The following is a 23,431-nucleotide window of genomic DNA, read 5'->3' on the forward strand; positions in this document are numbered from 1 at the left end:
TAATGTATTTTTAATAGTTGGACATTGAGGTCAAAAGTATAAAGGTTCTTTTGATGATTCATACATCAGCTTTTTATAAATACTTGTATTCTCTACTTCCAAAACAGAGCCACAGGGCTTCTCCAGCTCGTACAGACTGCCTCCAAGGCCTGCCAGCGATGGACGGTACCCACAGGACAGGAATCAACCCGGCACTTACAACCAGAGCACCAGCAGCTATCCCACCTCGGGTGCAGGGGTCACCCCACAGAAGGAGGTCATCCCCCCCAACCACCATGGCCTGCCTGGCGGCCAGTTTGGACAGAATGGCTCAGCTGTTAATTATAAAACAGTGAGTGATGCTGTGAATGGTTATTCTTCAGCATCTGGTGACCAGAGTGTACATATGCCTCCACATAATGCCCTTAGTGGCTACCCCCATGTTTTTAAAACTGAGCCAAACGAGGTGCACTGCTCTCCTCTGCGCAGACCCTCCCCCAGTGGGAGTGCTCCTCCTCCCCCCCCCTTCTCCCCCAGACCTACCTCTGAGGGCCTCTTCAGCAGGCTCAATGGACACAACAGGGCTGCAGGAGATGTCACTGCAGAGGTCAGGGGTCATGGCTTTCCTCCACTCTCTTCTCTCCCCCTTCCCCCACAGACTCCCCCGCCTGAACCAGAGGAATTGAAGCAGGAAGAGGTGTGGTCAGACAGCGAGCACAACTTCCTGGACCGTGACATAGGCGGAGTCGCGGTGGCACCGGCACACGGCTCCATCCTGATAGAGTGTGCGCGGCGGGAGCTCCACGCCACCACCCCAATCCGCAGGCCCGACCGCAGCCATCCCACGCGCATCTCCCTGGTCTTCTACCAGCACAAGTCTCTGAATGAACCAGGGCACGGGATGGCTATGTGGGATGCAAAGATGGCCAAGCGGGAGAGGGAGCGGGAGGAGGAGGCCGAGAGATTAAGGATGGAGGAATGTCTGGGGAATACCGGAAAAGGAGGTGTGGAGCAAGAGGAGGGAACAGGGGAGGATCCAGAGGGGACAAGGAGGACAATGCATGTCCCCACACGACAAGCTTGGACTCTCCCGAGGGATGGTGTTGTCACCGTGTCCCCTTATGCTCTTACCCAAGTGACGGGTCCCTATAATCGCTGGACTTAGATGACATGTTTTACACACACACACATACACACACACACATACACACAAACACACACACACACACACACACACACACACACACACACACACACACACACACACACACACACACACACACACACACACACACACACACACACACACACACACACACACAAAGAACCTTCTACACCCTGTGCTTCTGCCTTACCTCATTCAACTTCAAACTGCTACTCTCATTTTTTAAAGTTGTTTTCATTGTGCTTTTCTAGAGTCTGTTTGTTGACTTTGCCCTTCTTGGTCTCTGCTTTCAAAGTGATGCGGAAGACCAAAGTTGGTTGGCTTTTTTAACTGTGAGTTTCTGTGTTTTTATTGTAAAGAGATGGTGCTTTGAAGCATTTTTAAGACGTTTTTAAACTGGTTTTATATACATGATTAAGAACAAAAAATATGTGATTATTTATTCTGATCATAACGATTTCTATTTAATTCCTGGTGCAAGCCTGTTTACTGCAAGATTTCTATGATAACCTGCATTGTGTTTTCAGAATTCACGTTGTACAGTAGGAATTTGCTATTTTTTTTTGCCAATAGTTCGCTTTTCATAAGATGAATCTCATTGGCTTCTAAGTTGGTGCCATTCTCACTGTAAAACCTGCTTAACACCATAACATCACATCATGTAGAAACAGGACTAATATTGTGCTTATAGTAACTACAGATTGTCACATGTAGCATCATGCTTTACCTTCTGCTGCCTCTGACTTCAGGCGGCAGTCGATGAAAGAAATGTTCTTCTTCGTTGATTTGTTTTCTTTATGTCTGGATGTTTTTCTTTTTATTCACAGATTTGTATGGCATATTAAGAAGCACTTTTTTATTTTTTTAAACTTAACTTGAAAAGGTCCCAATCTTTAGGCCTAAATATGTATGTACAGATAGAGATATATGACAGTTTAGCATGATCCTGGTTTTATCTTTACAGTATTTTTCATTTACAATTTGTTGAAAATGGCTTACATATCTAAGGAAATTTTAAACTTTACATACTAAGGAATCGCGAAATGCTGCAACAGTAAGGTGCTTACCATTATTAGCACTTAACTTATTTTCACCTTCTGGAAAATTATTTCAAAAAATCACAAGTGTGATTATAGGATTTCAAAAACGTACTTGATGGTGCTTATAAGACCTACTTATTCATTAAGTGTTTGATATGTCGACAGAATTATACCGTTTTTTATGTCCATAATCATGTACAACAGTGTCTGAATAATCAGTCTATTGTTCTCTTCCGCTCTGCTTTTGTTGGAAAACCACTCAAACATCAGATTCCACTCAGACTAGAAGACGGTTTTTGGTGCTCGACCTTTGTGAAGACTTTGTTTTGTTACAGGGTTAAAATAAGGGGGTTAGTGTCAACTCCTGGTGAATCAGGATCTTTTTTATTACCGGTGAAACAGAAGCTATTTGTTTTTAAAACCCAGCAATTAAATTATAGCACAAGAGATAATGACCTTTCACTGATATTCACACTGACACTGGTATAATGTTTCTTGAGAAACTTGTTGGTCTTTCAAACACTTTTACTTCCTTTTGGTGCTAATAGGACAACATTGACTTGACATGGTTATATACTGTACATTGGTGTCATGGTGCTTTTATACAACTCTACACTGATCTGATGTATGTTTCAATACAAAGGTAGTTTTTTAATTTTTCGGACAGACGGAGATGCATTTCTATCTCCACCATTGATCATGATGCTTTTTAATTATCAGTGAAAGAAATCTAATTATTGTGCAGATTTTCCTCTAGCCCTCAAATGTCTTCCACTAATAACCAAAATCTGCAACCATTTTAAAAAATCACAACACACACACAAAGTGAAATGAATGTAAACAGTTCTTAAATCAGTGGATTTAAAAATGTTGAACCCAACATGACAAAGTTACACTTGTAAATGTTTTTGACTGACTGAGGGGACGTTCTCAATCCACATTGAAAGTATTTGTATCAACAAGGAACTAACAACTAGCACCAGCATTACAACATCTTTAAAAAAAACATTTATTAGTAGAAAATGTGTAAATATGTTTGTGAACCATATTGTTCTTACTGTACTATTAATGGTGTTTAGATAATGGATGCTCTTGCTTATTTTGAAACTGAATTACTGTACGTTGCTGAAAGTATATCCAGTTTAGACTTGAGAAGAGGCTACATTTAGCATTCCTTATATGGATGGCTGATCTCTTTTTGGGATTGTGAAATAAAGTCATATTTATATTTTGGACCTGATCATGATTTCCTCTCCTTATTTGTTGTGTGTGCGAATGCGGGTTTGTTCAGGTGTATAATCTAGGTGTGTGATGAATATGGAGACATAATCTATGCCATTTAACTGTTTAGTTCAGTTATGTGTGAGGGCTTTTTTAACCTTTTTTTTTAATAGCTTGGGGCAGGGGGCTGATCTTCAAAATGTTAAAGTAATTATGAGTTGCAGTCCGAGGAAAAATTATTAAAAACAAATTCCACCTCAACCAGCTGTTAAATACACTTTCATATATTATATACATAATAACAATCTAATGATATAAGAGATAACAGTATTGAAATCACAGGGGACATTTTTCCGCAACTCATGAAGCACCCTTTTGTTAGTTTAAGTTATTAAAGTCTTTTAGTACAAAAAACTAATAAAGTGTGTTGTTGGTTGGCTTGTTAAAAACAAACCAACTCCCTATTTTAATAAACAATGTATGAACATTGGATTTATTAATCACAACCATGATTTAGTTTCAAAACGTTGATGAAGATCATCCATTTAGTAATGTAGAAAGAAGGAGCTTTGAATTGTTTTGCTTGAAAATGCTTGATTTGGTTTGTAACCAATCATAGTTGTGATTCATAAATCCAATTACATTACTAAATGGATGAGCTTCATGAACGTTTTGAAACTAAATCATGGTGATTAATACATTCCTCCAAAGGTCATACATTGTTTATTAAAATAGGGAGTTGGTTTGTTTTTAACAAGCCAACCAACAATACACTAAAATGCCTGTACATGGTAATAAGTGTACCATTCATGTATTTTAAAATGTTCTTTATTTGCATTTCATCTGATGATTCTTTATTTACTTGTGCCCATTTTTTTTTAAATATTGGTTTAATGTTTGGTTTAATTGGGCAACTCTGCCAAACAATGTTTGGAACCCGAGGATTAAATTACATCTTTGTATTATTTAGGCCTATTTAAAGTTAAAAAAAAGTTATTAATGTAAAATATTGATGTGTGTCCTTTCCTCCTTTCTTCGGTGAACTGGACTCGGAGGCTTCCGTAGTTGTGAGAGTGGCTGCAGTGACGCAGAAGCGCTGAACGGGCAGAACATTTCTACTGTCAAGATGGCGACATCCGAGCCGGTAAGAGAGACAAGAGATTGCTGGAAAAAAAAGACAAATACGCAAGGAAGGACTTGCTACAACCTCATGATATATAACGACTTTGTTTTATAATCCTCGTTCTTTAAAGCGGCAGCTAACATTTCGGGCATTTTATTGTGTTTTGCCTCCCAGATGTGTCAGTTCGCGTGGATCTCGGTTAGCGGTTAGCATGCTCAGCAATGTGATGGATCAGACAGGGAGGGACTCTGCGCGTCGTTCATTCAAACTACAATCAATGAATTGTTTTAATCTACTTCGACATTTGAGTTAATATCCTGGTGCTAATGATCAACCATCAGAACCTTAACATTTTCATACTACGATATTACTGATTCGATTTTTGACAATCTTGACACGTGTGTATCTAGCTTTTAGCTAGCTTAGCACGTCTGCTAAAACTAATGCTAGCGACGTTAACTTGTTACCTAACTGTAGCGTATATGTTAATTAATCTTTTTTTTTTTAACCAACCAAAAACTAGCTGTGTTCTATGAGCTGTGATGTAAAAAATATTGACGTGGTAATGTAGAGCTGGATACTACTGTCAGATAATTAAGTTAATAGCTTAACGTTGATCTGAAATTAGCACTTACATCTCGATAATGTGACGGTGAACGGATGTTTCGCAATATATTTAATTGTGTGTACATAGTTATGGTACTGGAGGAAAGTCAATAACTGTAATGTGGATTTAATAGTACCTGAAGTTGTAACAAAATGATCTTTGTACGCCTAAAATGATGAAGGCCCTTACAAATAAGAAGGTTTTTATTCAGCTAAACCAGGTATTCAGGTATGCAAAACGATCACAGGTAATCATTACTTTAGGATCAGCAGGAGATATTTAATTATGGGCATTTTTAATTGCACAAGGGATAATATGCAAAACAGGCAGGGAATTAAGTACAACAAAGATTAATTGTATAACTCAATCAACAATGGTGATAATTATGCTACAACAATATAAGATACCAATAAAAAACAATACAGGTATTATTTAAGCTGCATTGTGACATGGCATGATTGTAACCACAGCCCCTCATATCACCAGATTGGTACAATTTGATACATCTTTCAGCTCAGTTTCGCATATAAAACCTGTTTAATCCTCTGCAAAATGCTTGTATAAATATCTTCAATGGATGTCCTTTGTATCACAGAAGGCTTATGATGATTGTGTGTGTGTGTGTCCCTCTGCAGAAAGCACCTGAAACTGAAGAACAACTGCCAGCTGAAATAGCTGAAATAGCTGAAAAAACTGAAATAGCTGAAAAAACTGAAAACGAAGTTGTTGAGAATCCTGAGGAGTATATCAAGCACCCTTTGCAAAACAGGTGAGAATATAACCAGCTGCTGTGTTTGATAGATATTGCAACCGAAAGGTGCCTGTGCTCACACAGCGTGCAGTATTCTAATATTAAGACTACATGAATCCTAATAAAGAATATGCCATGTGTAAGCGCATTTTTGGACAAACTTTGACTATAATTGAGTAGATTTTATGCCGTTTCGCAACGAATACTGTAATAAATTGTTTCTTTATTGCTCTACTACTAAGGCCTTAAGACATTATCAAATTATCTCTGCATGGAAACATTAATATATCACAGCTGCAACATAGCAGAATAAATATGACTGAAGTTAATAACTAGAAGTAAAGAAGAATGTAACACAGCATTAAAGAGGGCCCTTGTCTAGAAAGGGCCATGTTTGCTCTGAAGCAAGAACTGTTTGCTATTCCCTATTAGGTCCATAGTCTTTTATTGCTCTAACTGTTAACATACTATTTACTCATTTGAGTAAATGTGCACTGAAAAACACATTACGTCTTCGTCTTATTTGGGCATTTACTGATTTCACAAACCTTTAATGTTAACTGCTGCCATGTAATTTCCTGTTATAGTGCTTCAACTTCTTACAATGTTTCGGTACCGCTGTTCTTGATACTTCCTGACTAGAAAAAGGAGTCAAATTGCTCCTCTGCAGTTTGTCTTGACCGATAACTGCCCTGTAAACGTGTTTTATTTGGGTTTAGATTATTTAAACATTTCTATTACAATTATTTGAAGATCCATACCCTAAATAAATAGTTTTCTGACAATTGGTAGAAACCTGGGTGTTGTTGGAGAGCGCCCTAGTTAAGTAAATACTCACAAGAAAATCATGGTAGTCACTAATGGAAACATAAAATGATGATGTGTAAGTGTAGGCTGTGTTATGCTTGAATCGGAAGCACCGAATGAAGAGTTCAGCTTGGTACTCTGCATGTTAGTGTAGCAATTGTTGTTGACTATTGTCAAATGTTATCACAGTTCTGTGGCGGTGACGACCTATTCAGGAGCATTGTGCGCTCGGTTTAGGAAATGCTGAATAGTTCAACTGGTAGGTCACTTCTAGACCATTCTGCTTGTTCAGCCCAGCCTCGGAGTTCAAGGCTGTTCTCCTCTGCTGCTCTGGCCATTCTGGTTTTAGGCGGCATATTTGATCTCCCATTATAACAACCTCAATGTTGGATGACACCATAATACAGCAAGGTTTTGTCGCTTATCTCTGACTCACTGTTGTTCACAAAAAAGAAATCCTGGCTTGTAGAATTTAATTAAGTTTCATAAGACTGGTATATTGTGAAATTGTATTTACCTACAGTGTTGTGTATTAGGTACGCCTACCTAAGCCTTCTAATGCAATCCTTCAATAACACCTGCAAGAGATGTGTTGTTGTTATTTAGCCTCCCCCCGTTAATAGGGTAGACTAGATGATAGAAAGACCTGTCAGTACAAGCAGTTTAATTCAACAGCAGCATAAACTACACCCTCCAAAAATAACCAGAAGGGAAATTCTAAGCTTCAACTAATATTAAACATTATTTCATGAGTGTTTAATTAGAATCCATTCATTTTAAATAGTTGTAACATTTTGTTCCTGTCACTGCAACAGAAGAGTTAGACAGATACAACGGGGAATGGTTGGAATACATGCTATAAATGTGCAATAAGCTTACACCTGCTGATATATTGGCAAAGACGTAACTTTTATTTAAATCAAAATATAGTCAGTGTTTCCCACAGAATTTGATTCTATTTGTGGGGTCACCGCACCGCACCCCCATAATGAGTGAGACACACCGGAGTTGAGGATCTGTGGGGTTTATTCTCCCAAAAAAAAAATGTTTTTATGAGATCTATTTGTGGCGGACGATATTTAATTGTGGCGGTCCGCCACAAATGAATCGATGTATGGGAAACACTGAAAGTATTTTGGTTACAGTGTGTCATGATTTAAGGTAACACAATGTCCTCATACCATAATAATTACATTGACATACCATAACTGCCTCTTTAAGCTCCTCTGTTAATCTTGTTTAGTGTTTACAGATTTGTTGCCCACATTTCACAAGAGCATGCATTTAGCCAAGATAGTAACACCTGTGTTTTGGCAAAACAACCTACCGCCCAGGCTTGAGGAAACGATTGAATGAATAAGGCGTTTAAAGAATATTAGTCTGACATATCAGTCTCGAGAGAAATATGACGGGGTTATTAATCCATCGTTGGCTTATTGGACTACTGTCTGTCGGTTTATTTACATGCCACAACTAGGCAGGTAAACAAACCGTAAGTAAAACTTTATTTATATAGCACCCTTCTCAACACGAATGTACAAAGTGCTTTACAGTACAGTACACAGGACACAATTCAAAGTACATATATTTACTATAAAATGTAGAATAAAAGGCATAAAACAACAGCAGGTAACACATAGGATAAAACACCAAAGAAAGACAGCTACTAACTCACCTCCTCCGGCGACCCAAAGGCCTGTCGGAAAAGGTGGGTCTTTAACTGCCCCTTAAAAATCTCTATTGAGGCAGAGGCTCTTAGTTTCTGGGGGAGTTTGTTCCAAAGCCTTGGGGCCACCGCCTCAAAGGCACGGTCACCGTGTCCTCGGATGGGTTCACTGGAGTAGTCACGCCTGTGTGTTGTCTCGTCCTCACTGTTGTGTAATGTGTGTCAGCCGAGTTGCTACATGGCACAGTACTGTTTTAAGCTCTGGTTTATCTTTGTTCAGTGCACAACATCTCTGTGTATTGCACATGGGTATGGTTAAAAGTTGGATATCGGTGTATTGTGGTGGGTGGGTTGGGGGACACTGGGTTCAGCTAATGTCCCCTCTCTGCCCCCATCCCTCCCTTGCTAGCCCCATCTCTCCTGGGAATAGATGAAAGAATACCAGGGCCCGTCACAAACAAAGGCTGCATTTGTAGTGCTGATGATGGCCGGCTCTCTGTTCTTCTGCATCGATATGCTTTTGTAACAAGCTGCTGTGAAGGGTGCATATCTGTGATTTTTCTTAAGGTTATTCTGTTTTCCATTAAAAAAGCACTCACAGTAAATGCCTTATTTGCAATTGTACTTGAGTCATTTACCAATAGTCTTGTGGAATACTAAGTGTACTGATGCTTGTGTTTTCCTCTCAGATGGGCTCTGTGGTATTTCAAAAACGACAAGAGCAAAAGCTGGACAGAGAACCTGCGTCTCATTTCCAAGTTTGACACAGTGGAAGACTTTTGGGCGTAAGTTTTCTCTACTAATCCTGTATTGTGAATATGATTTTGTCTCCTTTTTTATAAAGGGAATAAGGGGAGGGTTTCAGAAGAATGGCATTTTAATCAAAATCATATTTTACTTCATTCATATGGAGACAATAAGGGATTTCGTTGAAACAAAGGGTATTATGCAGATTAACATAAATTATCATGTCATTAATTCTTTCTTTATGCTTACATTTTCTTCTGTTGTCTGCACCTCACCTGTTGTATTTGCATCTTTATAATTTTAAATACTGATTCAGATCAAATTAAAGTGATTCCTGAATATCATCGTGCCCCGACAAGTTGCAGAACAATCTTTACAGGAAAGCAGCTTGCACTTTACACATAGTTACTTGTGTAAAAGCCTCTCAATATGTAGCCCTTGGAGATGCTCCGATCGCCAATTTGATCGAGTGGGTGGGGGCTATGGGGATCTCCCATTTAAAGTGATGTTTAAAACTCAGTTAATGGGGCTCATTCACTGGCGCTTCCACAAACAACAACCAACATAATTATTACATTCAAATGAAGTACATTATTCAAGTTTACATTAACTTTGGATAATAACACGGGAGAAATGAGCGGAAGCGCTCTCTTTTCCTCTCTCCCTCTCTCCCTCCCCTGACAGCCCGTCAGTATCCGTCTCATGCAGCTCGCTGATCCAGTAATGAGTGACCCGACAGTGAAGAATAAACATATTTATAACTAGTTTAGCTTGTTCCAGAGGTAGATAAAATGGCTAAGTGTGTTAGGTCAAACTCTTGTGTGTTTCGCTCTGCTCACCGGTCCGTCACAGCGGGCGGAGCTGCAGGATTTCTGCTTCACACACACGTTGCATACCGCTATTTTACTGTCTTATTCGGACAGCTTAAAATACTGCCAGACTGGTGAAGCCAGTTTGGCGAGCTTGTTTTGCCGCGCACAGAGGAAAGTCTCATGTATTTTACGTCATGTGATCGGCTCTCCTGATCGGCCTTTATAGAGAGCGCCGATCGATCGGCAGAGAGTGAATATAGGCCGATAACGATCAGCGGCCGATCGATCGGAGCATCCCTAATAGCCCTTTATCAATGTTTAATTAACTCTTAACTTGCCATTTGTCAACCAATGCAGATGATGTTCGTACTGTCACTGAAGTCAACCATCTGGAATACTTCCAACCCTTTTGTGTGTTTCTTACAGATTATACAACCACATACAGCAACCTAGCAAACTTGGCTTTGGCTGTGATTATTGTTTATTTAAGGTAAGCCTACATTTGTTTTCCTTTTCAACAATAGGATGTATTAATAAGCATGCAAAGTGAATCAATTGAGAATCAGGTTTCTTGCCAAGTAGCTTTACACATACAAGGAATTCACTTTGTTAATTGGTGCATACATAAACACAAGAGGTTTATAAAAACGATTAAACATTTTAAATATAAAATGGAAACGTCTACAACAATGTAATATACAAAAAGTACAATAAGAATATAACATATTACTCTGTGCAGTATCTCAGTGGGAGAGCTGTGCAGTTTTTTTAAGTGGTAGCATTGTGAGTCGGAGCTATTTTAACTTTCTCCAAATGTATAGTAATGCTTCAATTTTAACCAACCATGAATGAAGTTTTAAAATGTGTCTTTTCACTCTGTGTGTCAGGATGGGATCAAGCCGATGTGGGAAGACGATAGGAACAAGCTCGGGGGTCGATGGCTGATGACCCTCAACAAGCAACAGAGACACAACGATCTTGACCGCTACTGGATGGAGACGGTAAGCGGGCGTTTTCATGGAGCAGCTCATAGATAAACCTATATCTCAACATTTCACATTCAAGACAAAAAAACAACAGTATGATTCATATGTGTCCCATTTTGTGTATTTTGCAGCTCTTGTGTTTAGTCGGTGAGTCGTTTGATGCGGCAAGTGAAGATGTGAATGGAGCTGTGGTCAACGTCAGACCCAAAGGTGACAAAATATCAATCTGGACGAGCAACTGCCAAAACAGGGACGCCATCATGACGATAGGGTACGTTAAAAGGTCACCTTGTAGATCTTAGAATGACACTAATTCAAGTAATAGTGGTCTAGTTTACCACTAGATGGAGACACTAAGTTGGCGTCCATCTTCATAACGCTTCTTGCTTTTCCACAGGCAAAATTATAAAGAGCGTCTGAGCATCCCCACCAAAGCCATCATCGGCTACCAGTCACATGACGACACATCCAGCAAGAGCGGATCCACCACCAAGAACATCTTCTCCGTTTGAAAAAGTCCTCCACCCCGGTTTCAACTCGCTGTAGATTTAAACAATTACCAAACCGCATAATCACAATAATACTTTTGAGTTGTCATCTACTGTAGTGTCTTTTCCTTTTTATTGAAAAGAGATTTGTTCATAGTGTATACAGTTGGAGCTTCGCCCAGCAGCGGGGTGATGATAATGATTTGGGAGGAGGCCAGAAAGGAGTATTTGGCTCAAAATGTCACGTAAGCTAGAGAACACGCATTATTTCCTTTTTAGAGTTGAAAAGTTCTGTGATTACTACCGGTGACCTCCCCTAGCTTAGCTAAGATGAAGCTTATTTTCAGTACCTAATGGCTTTGAGTTGCAAAAAAACGTAACTATACAGCCTTGTGTTTTTCTTATTCTGGGTTCTAACCCTCCTTACAAATGCTTTTTGTCACCTTGCAGGTAAACTTATCGTAGGCAACTTATCTTTCACAGAACAAATTTTAAGGGCAGTTTTAACTTGATTTTTCCAGAAGTGTTAACCATGAGTTGGGCTTTTTGGCGCCCCAGTTTGAGAAATCTACAGTATCTTAAAGATTTGTAAAAGCTGTGGCCTCATTCCAAATTATAGGGGTTACATTTAAGGTCGCTTATTGTTTCAGCCACGCTGGAATTGTGAAAATATAGCTTGTAGTATTTTTTGAACTTTTTTTTTTCTTCCCCTTACATTTATTTATAATGTATACATTGAAATACTTAGTTGAAAGACGACCATGAAACTTGTGTTTTTTCAAATTGTTTTTTTTTTCTCTTTTTTGTTACTACGGTCAATAATGTGTACTACTGCATATAGATGACATTTTTTACAGTGTACCATAAAGATGCTGACAGAATTAGGTGTGCTTTTCACTGTTTTCTTCCCAACAAAAACTGTAGATAATGTCGCACGCCTCTCTTGGTTGATGCAAAGAAAAGATGATATTCATTGTGAAATGATTTTGCTCATAATGTATCTTTATTATCTGTAATTCCAGGATGTATATTACCTTCTTTCAAGTAAAGGTCAAGTGCTTTGCATTAAAACCCGAAAGCATGTTGTCTTGTTTAGTGGACATTAAATAAGACGTACACTTGTGAGTTACTGTATGCCTAGCAGCTTGTTATAACTTTGGCACAAATATTGCATTAAAGTAGGACCCCATCACTACAGAAACGGGAGAAAATACATGTCAGTAACCTATACATTTATCTTTAAAGGTACATTGCATTGAGGATTCCTTACTCTAGTTTACACGTAAAAAAGATTCAGCCCACCACGCCTAAAACTAGTACATTCTTCTGGAACAGTAACCTGGTGAGGATTTTGACGTCATTGTTTTCAGAACACACTGACAGATCTATTATTCGGCTGTCCCTTAGTCATGCAGTCAAACAGGATGTAGTGACGCCACAGGGACTTAAAATACCTGAACGGGTTGTTTTTCATCTCACTCAACTAGATGGAACTTCAAGGTACAATCAGCAGAATAACAGGACTTATGAGTGTATACAGTGGTCATGATTTAATAAAGTGTCAAAGCTATATACAAGTGCTTAAGGAATATAATTGGAAGCTAACATCAGTGACATTTTCAGTAAATCTGGTCCTTATCAGTGTAACTAATGAGGAATTGTTCATTGTTGATATTAAAATAGTATAACAAATCATTGCGCAATACAACTGATAAACGTAGAAGGATTCTTAGAGTGTAACACATCAAAGTTAATTGTTCTGTTGGCAGAGCATCAACATGACATGATGAAAGGAATTTATCATGTTTTGTTCATTTGCTATTCAACTTCGTTTCAATAAATAAGGAATAAGAATCAGATATGCCTGGTTTAAAAAAAGTTTAGGCTACCGTATCCAAAGGTCGAAAACAAAAGTTCTCCTAATTCATAAATAACTATTAATCCACCCGAGCAGTGAAAAAGTATCACTGTACTCCAAGCCAAGGTCCAGCCACAGATGTCCTCACAGATGTGTTACCCAGTCCATCCTCCCTGCTTATGTGCTGCACCTGGACCGTGGGGGCCTCATATCAAGACATCGATATAATCAAAGGCTTTTTCTCCTCTCGTTTGGTCAGCAGATTTGAGATCATGAACGATGAGAAGAAACAAAGCTGAGCTCAAACAGCTCCAGGTTGACGCTGAGCATCCACTCAAATATAGCCGACAAGTGAACGTAAAAGTACTGGTCCTGGGCAAACAAAACAGTATCTGAAGGGTTAATAATGTGTACTATGTGCATATAGATGACATTTTTTTACAGTGTACCATAAAGATGCTGACAGAATTAGGTGTGCTTTTCACTGTTTTCTTCCCAACAAAAACTGTAGATAATGTCGCACGCCTCTCTTGGTTGATGCAAAGAAAAGATGATATTCGTTGTGAAAGGATTTTGCTCATAATGTATCTTTATTATCTGTAATTCCAGGATGTATATTACCTTCTTTCAAGTAAAGGTCAAGTGCTTTGCATTAAAACCCGAAAGCATGTTGTCTTGTTTAGTGGACATTAAATAAGACGTACACTTGTGAGTTACTGTATGTCTAGCAGCTTGTTATAACTTTGTCACAAATATTGCATTAAAGTAGGACCCCATCACTACAGAAACGGGAGAAAATACATGTCAGTAACCTATACATTTATCTTTAAAGGTACATTACATTGAGGAATCCTTACTCTAGTTTACACGTAAAAAAGATTCAGCCCACCACGCCTAAAACTAGTACATTCTTCTGGAACAGTAACCTGGTGAGGATTTTGACCTCATTGTTTTCAGAACACACTGACAGATCTATTATTCGGCTGTCCCTTAGTCATGCAGTCAAACAGGATGTAGTGACGCCACAGGGACTTAAAATACCTGAACGGGTTGTTTTTCATCTCACTCCACCCTAGTACCACACTTCAAGGTACAATCAGCAGAATAACAGGATTTATGAGTGTATACAGTGGTCATGATTTAATAAAGTGTCAAAGCTATATACAAGTGCTTAAGGAATATAATTGGAAGCTAACATCAGTGACATTTTCAGTATATCTGGTCCTTATCAGTGTCACTAATGAGGAATTGTTCATTGTTGATTATATTAAAATAGTATAACAAGTCATTGCGCAATACAACTAATAAACATAGAAGGATTCTTAGAGTGTAACACATCAAAGTTAATTGTTCTGTTGGCAGAGCATCAACATGACATGATGAAAGGAATTTATCATGTTTTGTTCATTTGCTATTCAACTTTGTTTCAATAAATAAGGAATAAGAATCAGATATGCCTGGTTTAAAAAAGGTTTAGGCTACCGTATATCCAAAGGTCAAAAACAAAAGTTCTCCTCATTCATAAATAACTATTAATCCACCCGAGCAGTGAAGAAGTACATCACTGTTCTCCAAGCCAAGGTCCAGCCACAGATGTCCTCACAGATGTGTTACCCAGTCCATCCTCCCTGCTTATGTGCTGCACCTGGACCGTGGGGGCCTCATATCAAGACATCGATATAATCAAAGGCTTTTCCTCCTCTCGTTTGGTCAGCAGATTTGAGATCATGAAGGATGAGAAGAAACAAAACTCCACAGCAAAGCTGAGCTCAAACAGCTCCAGGTTGACGCTGAGCATCCACTCAAATATAGCCGACAAGTGAACGTAAAAGTACTGGTCCTGGGCAAACAAAACAGTATCTGAAGGGTTTCAAGTTAAGGATGCAATGCAGTCAGTCCCTTAAAAACCTGTCATTGTAAAGAGCTCCTGAAATCAGTTCATGAGCATTGGCAAAATCCCTAAACACTCCATGACAGTAAGAGAGAAAATAAAGATGTATCAATGTACAAAATACAAGAAGCCAGCTGTTTTCACCCTGTAGGCTAGTGTGTATATAATAATAATAATAATAATAATAATAATAATAATAATAATAATAATAATAATAATAATAATAATAATAATAATAATAATAATAATAATAATAATAATAATAATAATAATACATTACATTTATAAAGCGCTTTTCCTGGTGCTCAAAGTGCTTATATTAAACTTTCACCTGAGCCCATAAAGGAGGCTTGGAGGTCTAATCCCCAAACATAGAGGTGTAACCAGCTATTGTAAGCTTTAAAATCAACATTTAACTGCTCTAGTTGTAGTCAGAGACTGTTGTAGCCTGTCCCACTTTATAAACACTTCAGCAGCAGACCGGATCCAGTTATGGCACAGGGGAATAGTGTACTGCAGAGCAGCTGGACTATGTAATGGACACGTCACTGCTAGAGTCAATTGCTGGAATATCATGCCTAAAGCTTCACTAAATTAATGTTTACCATGTTTACTTTCATCCAACCTGCTGGATTTACCAGCTCACTGCACACCTATCATCCTATTGGTGCAAAATTGCCCTCAAATAGAAGAATTGTGAAGAATACCTACCACACAAAAAACAAGTTAACATAGCTCCAACATTTATGAAAGGATACAGCAGATGGTAACGATGGTTTGAACCACAGTGGAGACGATGCGGAGTGGATAGAGAGACCTCTCATATCCTGTCAGCACACACTTGCCGGTCAGTGAGGTGAGCAACACAGTGTAGAAGCAGATACACATGAAACTGATGGCAGCTCCGAAGTAGTGAGGCAGTGCCAGGTCACCCGGCTGTGGAGCACAGAGAGGAGTTTCCAGAGTCAACAGATACATAGAGTAAAGAGATTAGATAGATTAAATCAGGGCAGAGATTAATGTAAACATTGATAGATGCATGGATGAGCGTACATAAAATCTGTACTAATGAACTACTCACTGAAGGAAATAACCCCATGCAGTTAGCGTGCAACTAAATAACCACCTGACAATTGGCCATTTTTATTAGCAACTGGTTTACTCCTGTTTAACACACGGGTTGTATGGTGTGGTGATATCAGATTGTTAAATGATGCAGTGCTTATGTCTTTCAAACACCTATTATTATCATTTGTCACGTAAAAATGATAGTTTACTTCAAACAGACCCATCTTAGGTTTTAAACTGTTGCGGTGTACCAGCTTGTTGTAAACGTGGCTTGTGCCCTTAATCACTACAGCTGACATTGAACAAATAGTTACCCACCTTTGTTTGCTGTTTCAACACAGGTGCAAATGGAAGCTTTATTGTCAGCATTATATGATATAGTACAATTTGTCTCACAGAAACTTACGGTATGATAGCAATTTAAAGCTGCTATTTAAACATCTTCAAACATTTAACAGGAAGTGAAGTACTTACATTACAGTTTCCAGCTGTGAATGCCCCCAAGGCTGCCACCACACCAAAGACCAGCGCAAACTTGCTCAGCATGGAATGACATCTGTGTCTCTCCATAATATGAGCATGGTGGAATATACAGAAGAGCAGGACTAAAGAAGAGAGATCACAGATGTTAGAACACATATCAGGAATAGCATAACAAATGTGTAAGGCAGGTAAACTCACACAGAAAGGATCCTGCGTTGATCGTGGCTGTGAAGAGTGAGTTTTCTGGTGATTTAGTTCCACTTGAGCTAGAATACCAAAATAACGTTGTTATATGTAATAATGTAATGTTAATTGTTTCACTAGTCCATTCAAAACATTTAATTTTTCCCAACACAATATAGGATTTTCTTTAATATATAAAAATGCAAGAAAAAGCTTCACATATTACGATGGTTTGAAAATGCATTGTAAAACAGTGCATTTGTAAATGTTTATGTGGGCTCAATGTGCTTTAACATATCCATTTTAATAGCAGATTGTGCAAACCAAAATCTGTTGCACACAAAAACAATTACATTTATTCTGCACATTAATTATTCTATTCTCACCTTATAGTGGGAACCAAGCAACATCCAGTGGTATGATTTGCTTTGCAATAGTTGTCACTCCCCCTGAAAACAAATGAATTAGCTTCTGAGGAATCTGCCACATTCAAATGCTGATGGTCAACTTTTTACAATACTGAGACACAACTCACCAGTCACTGAGAGAGCACACATGTGTGTTAGCTAACGCTAGGCCATATCTGGAAAGATAAAACAAAAGTAAAAACATATCAGTATGGTAAATATATAGGACTTGAAATCTGGGCTCAATTACACTCTGATTTAATATAAAGGAACATTCAAACTACTGTATGGCAGATTTTGCATTACTGTGTAATACCAAATAAAAAAAGCATTATCTTCCAATGTTTTTGAATAAAAGTAGGACTTTAGTCATTCCTTTCCACTGAATCTGCTCATGAGGATTTCTGGGAAGGTAATATATGTTTTCGAATTCTTTTAAACCTACCAACATGCAATAAACGACAATAGTTAAAAAAAAGGATTACTGCCTCTAAACTCCAATGATTTTGTTGTCACCTTGTGATCACCACCAACATATTTGGTGTTCATTCAACGCTATCTTGTGGTTTTTCATCGAAAAATCACCATAAATGTATCTTGCATTAAACTAAAACAAGTTCTGACTCCACTCTCAAGAATGGACTACTGTAACATGGCAAGAAACTATACCCAATATCACTAAATGACAAGGCAGAATGAATAAGTATATTTCTTGAAATTCTGGTGTGCACACCTATCAACAGAAAAACAAGCCGTAGGACTTGTTTTATGACTGCTGTTTCATAATATGTTCAATAGTATTACCTCTCAAGCTTTCTCATGCTGCTCTGACTTATCTCTTACATATACACTTTAAAAGTTGAAATTATATTCAAAGCATGTGAAACATATATCTGCCAGACATTACTTTATGCCATCTCACAACTTCCTGTTCTGTAATCAGTATTACTACTGGAACTTAATGTCCTAAAACAGGAATATGCAGATGAAATACAAACTTTGATTATTATAAAGTGTCATTTTCAATAGTGCCAAACATGAAAAACATTATCATGGAACCTTCCTAACACATTGTGGTTCTTGCTTCGTGATCAGCTTAAGGCTTTCATATGTAAATTATACAATGAACAGAAGTATAAAAGGTATAACAGAATAAGAAATACTTGAAAAACAATTCACCAGAGCGTAAAGACAATTAAGGAAGTGTGGATCTTTGGTTAACTTACACAATCCATGTTCCAATGAAGGACACCAGGGAGAGGGATATGGGGAAGATAATCCAGAAAACCATGTCTTGGTGGTGAAGAAGGAAATAAACTAATTAAAAAAGGGATTCCTCAAGTCCAGTTGTCTTAAAAGCACTCAATGATAGACCTCTTCAGGAGTTCCTCATGAAGACATCCTCATACCTACAGATCAAGATTAGTACTGGAACAAAAAAAGTCCTAATCCTATGATGTCAGTGTAGTTCAGGTTTTTCAAGCACACAATTGCCTTGCTGCACTCAGCGACAGTCTTCCACCATACAGAAAGCCCTGCTTTTATGGGAGAGTCTTTCTTTCTCTGCCACTCCTTTTGAGCACCACCTTTCCCTGTCAGAGCAAACGTTGGGAAACATGGGGCTGGCCTTCTTCGCGCAATCTCGTTGTTTGTTTAATTCAAATAACTGCTCTATCTGAAGTCACTCTACAGTTTGTTATAGATGACTCTGGGTTTTATATATGCACTCTTCTATAGATGTGATAGTATGTGGGCATAAAGACACACAATATAAGAGTTATATACTAGAAAAAACTAATCTCAGAACTCTGAATGTTATCTTAGGAATGCTTTAAATGATCAAGTGACAGGCTTTGTTTGACCTGTTGTACATGTTGTGGAATGTAAGTAGCCTGCATGTACTTTATATAACTGTCACTATCATTTGTACAAAAATTAAAAAATTAAAAGGCTGTTCTCAGGCTCCTGTCAACAATGCTCATAGGGTTTAAAGAGAAAATCATAATTAGGAATCTCAGAATTCATTAACATAAAACAATGCAGTACAAGTTTAAATATAGGACTAATTATTAATATATATATGAATTATTAGTATATAAATATTACACTAATAGATTTATTATGCAGCAGATATTACCTTATTTTTTTACGAACTGTCATGTCTCAAGTATATTCATCATGGCAAAAACAACTGGTCTCATGTGCATATGCGGTAAGGCAATAAAATGAAGAAAGTCAAGAAACACTATTAGTAGCCTACCGTATCTCTTTGAAACAGGAAACTGAATTATGACTACACAATAATTACCTTGCATTACATTTTATTACTCCAGTGAAGAGTGGGACTATTTTTAACCCTTAATACGCTCTACTTTTCATTAATCTTTTCAGTTTCTAAATGTACTTGTAGTGTGTCATCTTAGTTATTTAGGTATTTTAGGAATCTAATTGTTATTTTTTCAACTTTTATAAATATATAATAGTATTTTATCCCTTTTTTGTTATGTTAAATGGTCTGGTTTGTGCTCTTAATACCTTAATTGTTACACTAGGCAGGAAAGGCAAGTTTATTTATATATTCACTAGGGAAATGAAGAGTCAGATATCAGGATCTGGATTTTGTGCTGTCACCACATGGGGTCCTCATTTTCAAAACAAACAAAATGGCGGCGCACATGAGATGGGGTCTTCTACGGTTGTTACGGGCAAGAAATACGGCTCATTTTAGGTTTGAACCTCTACACATCTGACATTTTATTTTCTACACATTTTGTACTGCTGATATGGAAAGTAGCAACACTTTCGTAAAGCATGGACGTGACATTCAGACGTGTGGTTGACATTAGCTAGCTTATTAGCTAACTAGCAAACTGCGACACTAGATAGGTTTGTAACTCTTATCCATATATTTACAGGTGGATATATCAAATCGGCAGATATAGTCATTTCTACTTCGTTTCGTCTTTGATTTTACGTTTACGTTTTTCCATATCCCAAGGTTGTAAGTTAGCTGCTAACGATAGCTTGCTAGGGCTGTACACTTTAAATCAGTACAATGACAAAGCGTCTCCCTTTCAAACTGTGAAATAAAACAGCTAAGGAAACGGATGTTGCTTTCATCCATCAAAGCCCGCTAATTGTGTGCTGGTTCTCAAGAAGTGAATTAGTTTAAGACTTATGTAGACTGACAGTTTTGGTCAAATGTTTTTACGTTTCAAGGTTTCCAGTGAAGACCCAAAGCTCGTACCTCTCTTTGAGCTCGACCCAGATCTTCGGAAAAGTTCAGCCTCAGCTCTGGACAGGAAGCACACACTTCTCAAGTGAGAAACCAATGTTTGGACACCTTGAAACATTAACTTATTCTCTGCAGGTTGTTTCTTAAACATGACCAAATTAATACTGAAAAATATGTTTATAATATCTTTCAGCAAGACACCTGTCCATCCAGACTCAAGACACTCCAAACCCCAGAAGTTTGAAGTTTCTCCCTGGAAAACCTGTCCTAGGAAGTGGGACGCTTGACTTTCCGACTCCGAGCACAGCTGAATGTTCATCATTAGCCAGGTTGAGTGCCATGATTGTTGAACTTTGTCGTGTGTGTTGTTTCTGGTTTTACAATATAGAATTATTTAAGGAAATCACAATTCATAGAAGAAGTGTCATGTTTTTGAAATCATCAGATTCTGCACACTCATATAACACTGATGGATGTATGTCTACTCACGATGTCTGTTCGAAAAAAGAAGCTAAATTGTATTGATTTAATAGGTATTGATCTTCATAAGTTAAATATATGCATTATTTGTATGAGTGGGGGTTTCCTCTTATAAACAATTGTTTGACACTGAATATTGTCTTCATTTAGCAATACATGATTTTGTTGTAATTTGTTCGCAGTGACACAGTAGAATAATACATACAGCAGATGTGACAAATGCACCATGTGCAGAATACATCTGTCAGTTGACAGCATGGGAATAGCTTGTGTAGATAAGATGTTTTGTTTGCTAATACATAAAGTATTTGACAACAACTTAAAAAGCAGTGCAATCATCAATGACACACTTGATAAAAGCCAATCCGAGCGGAAGTTGTTATCACTAAATGAACCAACATGAAGACAGACTCCATGCTGTCATTGGTATGTTTTCTTTTGTTGGAACAATAACATGATTAGATGTTTCTTTCAGGGAACTGTTTGAAATTGAAGGCGTAAAAAGTGTGTTCTTTGGCCCGGACTTCATCACAGTTACTAAAGTAAGTATCAAATGTACTCGTCATGCATTACCATGAAATCTGTGTGGTGATAAAACACGTGAGATCTTTGTTTTCTTATCAGACAGATGAGGATGTGGCATGGACAGAGATTAAGCGTCATGCTTCGGAGGCCATTGCTAACTTCTTTGAGAGTGGTGATCCAATAACAGTAGGAGCAGTGCACCATGAAAGCAGTGAGTTTATAGTATTAGTGATCTTAGAGTTATGTGTCCGCTTGTGTAAATATCTCCAAACTGTTAATTGTTTTCATTGTAGGTATTTCTGAAGATGATGATGAAATCGTATCCATGATAAAGGAGCTTCTTGACACCAGAATAAGGTACAAAACCTATAACTTTGAGATCCATTGAGGTTATAATTAGCAAAACTGAGTGTGTCCGGCACTGCTAATATACTTTACAACAGCAGTGGAACAACATGTCATCTGTCATGCACTGGACAGGCTCTATATACCTTTTATTTAAGTTCTATCAGTTCTTATTTTTGTCTTATTGCTGCTGCAATCCCTGAATTGTCTCCTTACAAGATCATTAAAGGCTAATATTTCCCTAAAAAATTATCTATGGTTGTCTACGGCAATTGGATAGCTCACTGATTTTATTTAAATACTTATCCAATATTTCCTCTCGGATATTTGTTTACTCAACAATCATAACGATGCTGAGATAGCAGTCTTAATCTCTCTGTCCTATGTGTTTCCTATGTTCTGAACTAATTGATATGGTGTGTATTGCTCACAAGACCTACAGTGCAGGAGGATGGAGGCGATGTCATCTTTAAGGGGTTTGAGGACGGCACGGTCAAGCTGAAGCTGGTTGGTTCTTGCACAGGGTGTCCCAGTTCTACCGTTACCCTGAAGAACGGCATTCAGAACATGATGCAGTTTTATATCCCGGAAGTAGAAAATGTGGAGCAGGTGATTATTTATATGGATTAGCAGACATTTGTGCAGGTTTTTGTGTGAGACTAAGCCTCAATTATGTTTCATTATGAATTGGTTTCATACGTTTCTGTGAGGATTATTATGAAGGAAATTGTGCTGTGATCTCAATTCAATTTCATTTGTGGCTCTTAAGGCTGAGCAATGACACCAGACTGTACATTTTCAGTCTGTGGGTGCGTTTTTCCTCGTTACCTACTACTTTTCTAAGTTGAGTGTTTGTCATGATATGACTGTACATAATTTACCATCACATTTAACATTTTGTCAATTATCTTTTTTGACCAGGTGGAAGATGAAGTTGATGAAATCAATGCAAAGGTTTTCTCAGAGCTGGAACGCAAATTACAAGAATAAAAACGTCTTGGACCGACTCCCTTATGCATTTCGTTGTAGGAAGAGTATATTCCACTGTGTAAATACACAGCATAATTCCCAGTAGGGCCATTCTATAATATGAATGGAAAGAGAAAATTATCCCCCTGCTATTTTGTGTGTATGCTATATACTACTAGAGTTCATGTTCATATGTGTACATACTGTATGCCCCTGTTATCAAGATAGCAATTACAGGAAAATACCTGTATACAGAAAATACTTTGAGCAGGTCAAAATGTTCTACTGTGATTGCTGTAAATGTTGTGATGTATTTATTTCTTATAAATATTTTATATTTTGAAAGAATACTTTTCATAGAATGGACATATTGTGAAAGGTGAAACGGTTATGCTCATGCAGAATGAAGGTTGGATTAAGTATTTCCATTGTTGCTGCAATATAACAACAGAAAAATAACTGAACTATAAGTTAGTGTGCTGTGTAACTCCCTTTAAGACCTTTATGCTATGTATGTGCTTTGGACTTCATTATAACAATGTATCACTGTATCAAACAAAGTTCACATATTGAAAGCAAATTGTTGTTGTTGACT

At 37.9% G+C, this 23,431-nt stretch overlaps 4 protein-coding genes across 5 annotated transcripts in view; 3 read left to right on the forward strand and 1 right to left on the reverse strand.

The window, feature by feature from the left end:
• The window catches only part of tet1 (tet methylcytosine dioxygenase 1), a 28,549-nt gene extending 25,125 nt beyond the window's left edge, over positions 1 to 3,424 (forward strand). Inside the window, exon 12 of the mRNA XM_034152134.1 lies at positions 108 to 3,424. Coding sequence (XP_034008025.1) covers positions 108 to 1,144 — 1,037 coding nt within the window. The 3' untranslated portion in view covers positions 1,145 to 3,424. The remainder of the gene's footprint in view (positions 1 to 107) is intronic.
• Positions 3,425 to 4,454: 1,030 nt separating this feature from the next.
• eif4e1c (eukaryotic translation initiation factor 4E family member 1c) lies at positions 4,455 to 12,273 on the forward strand. The gene is made up of 7 exons (XM_034152218.1): positions 4,455 to 4,549; positions 5,771 to 5,904; positions 9,049 to 9,144; positions 10,345 to 10,408; positions 10,806 to 10,919; positions 11,036 to 11,175; positions 11,302 to 12,273. The coding sequence occupies exons 1-7, from the start codon at positions 4,532 to 4,534 to the stop codon at positions 11,414 to 11,416; spliced, it is 681 nt and encodes a 226-aa protein (XP_034008109.1). The 5' UTR covers positions 4,455 to 4,531; the 3' UTR covers positions 11,417 to 12,273.
• Positions 12,192 to 18,793, reverse strand: si:dkey-228d14.5 (uncharacterized protein LOC796266 homolog). Of its 2 annotated transcripts, XR_004557720.1 has the most exons (8): positions 18,509 to 18,793; positions 17,411 to 17,458; positions 17,262 to 17,324; positions 16,891 to 16,958; positions 16,684 to 16,814; positions 15,900 to 16,077; positions 14,292 to 15,110; positions 12,192 to 12,846 (listed from the first exon to the last, which is right to left on the reverse strand). XR_004557720.1 is itself a non-coding variant. In XM_034152217.1 (7 exons), the coding sequence occupies exons 1-7, from the start codon at positions 18,571 to 18,573 to the stop codon at positions 14,917 to 14,919; spliced, it is 747 nt and encodes a 248-aa protein (XP_034008108.1). In that variant the 5' UTR covers positions 18,574 to 18,793; the 3' UTR covers positions 13,827 to 14,916. The 2 variants fall into 2 exon arrangements, 1 of the variants encoding a protein (XP_034008108.1); XM_034152217.1 differs by lacking the exon at positions 12,192 to 12,846 and having other exon boundaries at positions 13,827 to 15,110.
• A 1,109-nt stretch (positions 18,794 to 19,902) lies between these two features.
• Positions 19,903 to 23,416, forward strand: zgc:110319 (uncharacterized protein LOC796111 homolog). Its single transcript, XM_034152688.1, has 8 exons — positions 19,903 to 20,010; positions 20,502 to 20,602; positions 20,711 to 20,846; positions 21,473 to 21,539; positions 21,622 to 21,733; positions 21,816 to 21,879; positions 22,302 to 22,476; positions 22,789 to 23,416. Exons 1-8 carry the CDS (start codon positions 19,946 to 19,948, stop codon positions 22,855 to 22,857), a joined length of 789 nt encoding a protein of 262 aa, XP_034008579.1. The 5' UTR covers positions 19,903 to 19,945; the 3' UTR covers positions 22,858 to 23,416.
• Positions 23,417 to 23,431: the final 15 nt, after the last annotated feature.

This window comes from Trematomus bernacchii, unplaced genomic scaffold (genome assembly GCF_902827165.1).
Source record: "Trematomus bernacchii unplaced genomic scaffold, fTreBer1.1, whole genome shotgun sequence".
Classification (NCBI taxonomy): Eukaryota; Metazoa; Chordata; class Actinopteri; order Perciformes; family Nototheniidae; genus Trematomus; species Trematomus bernacchii.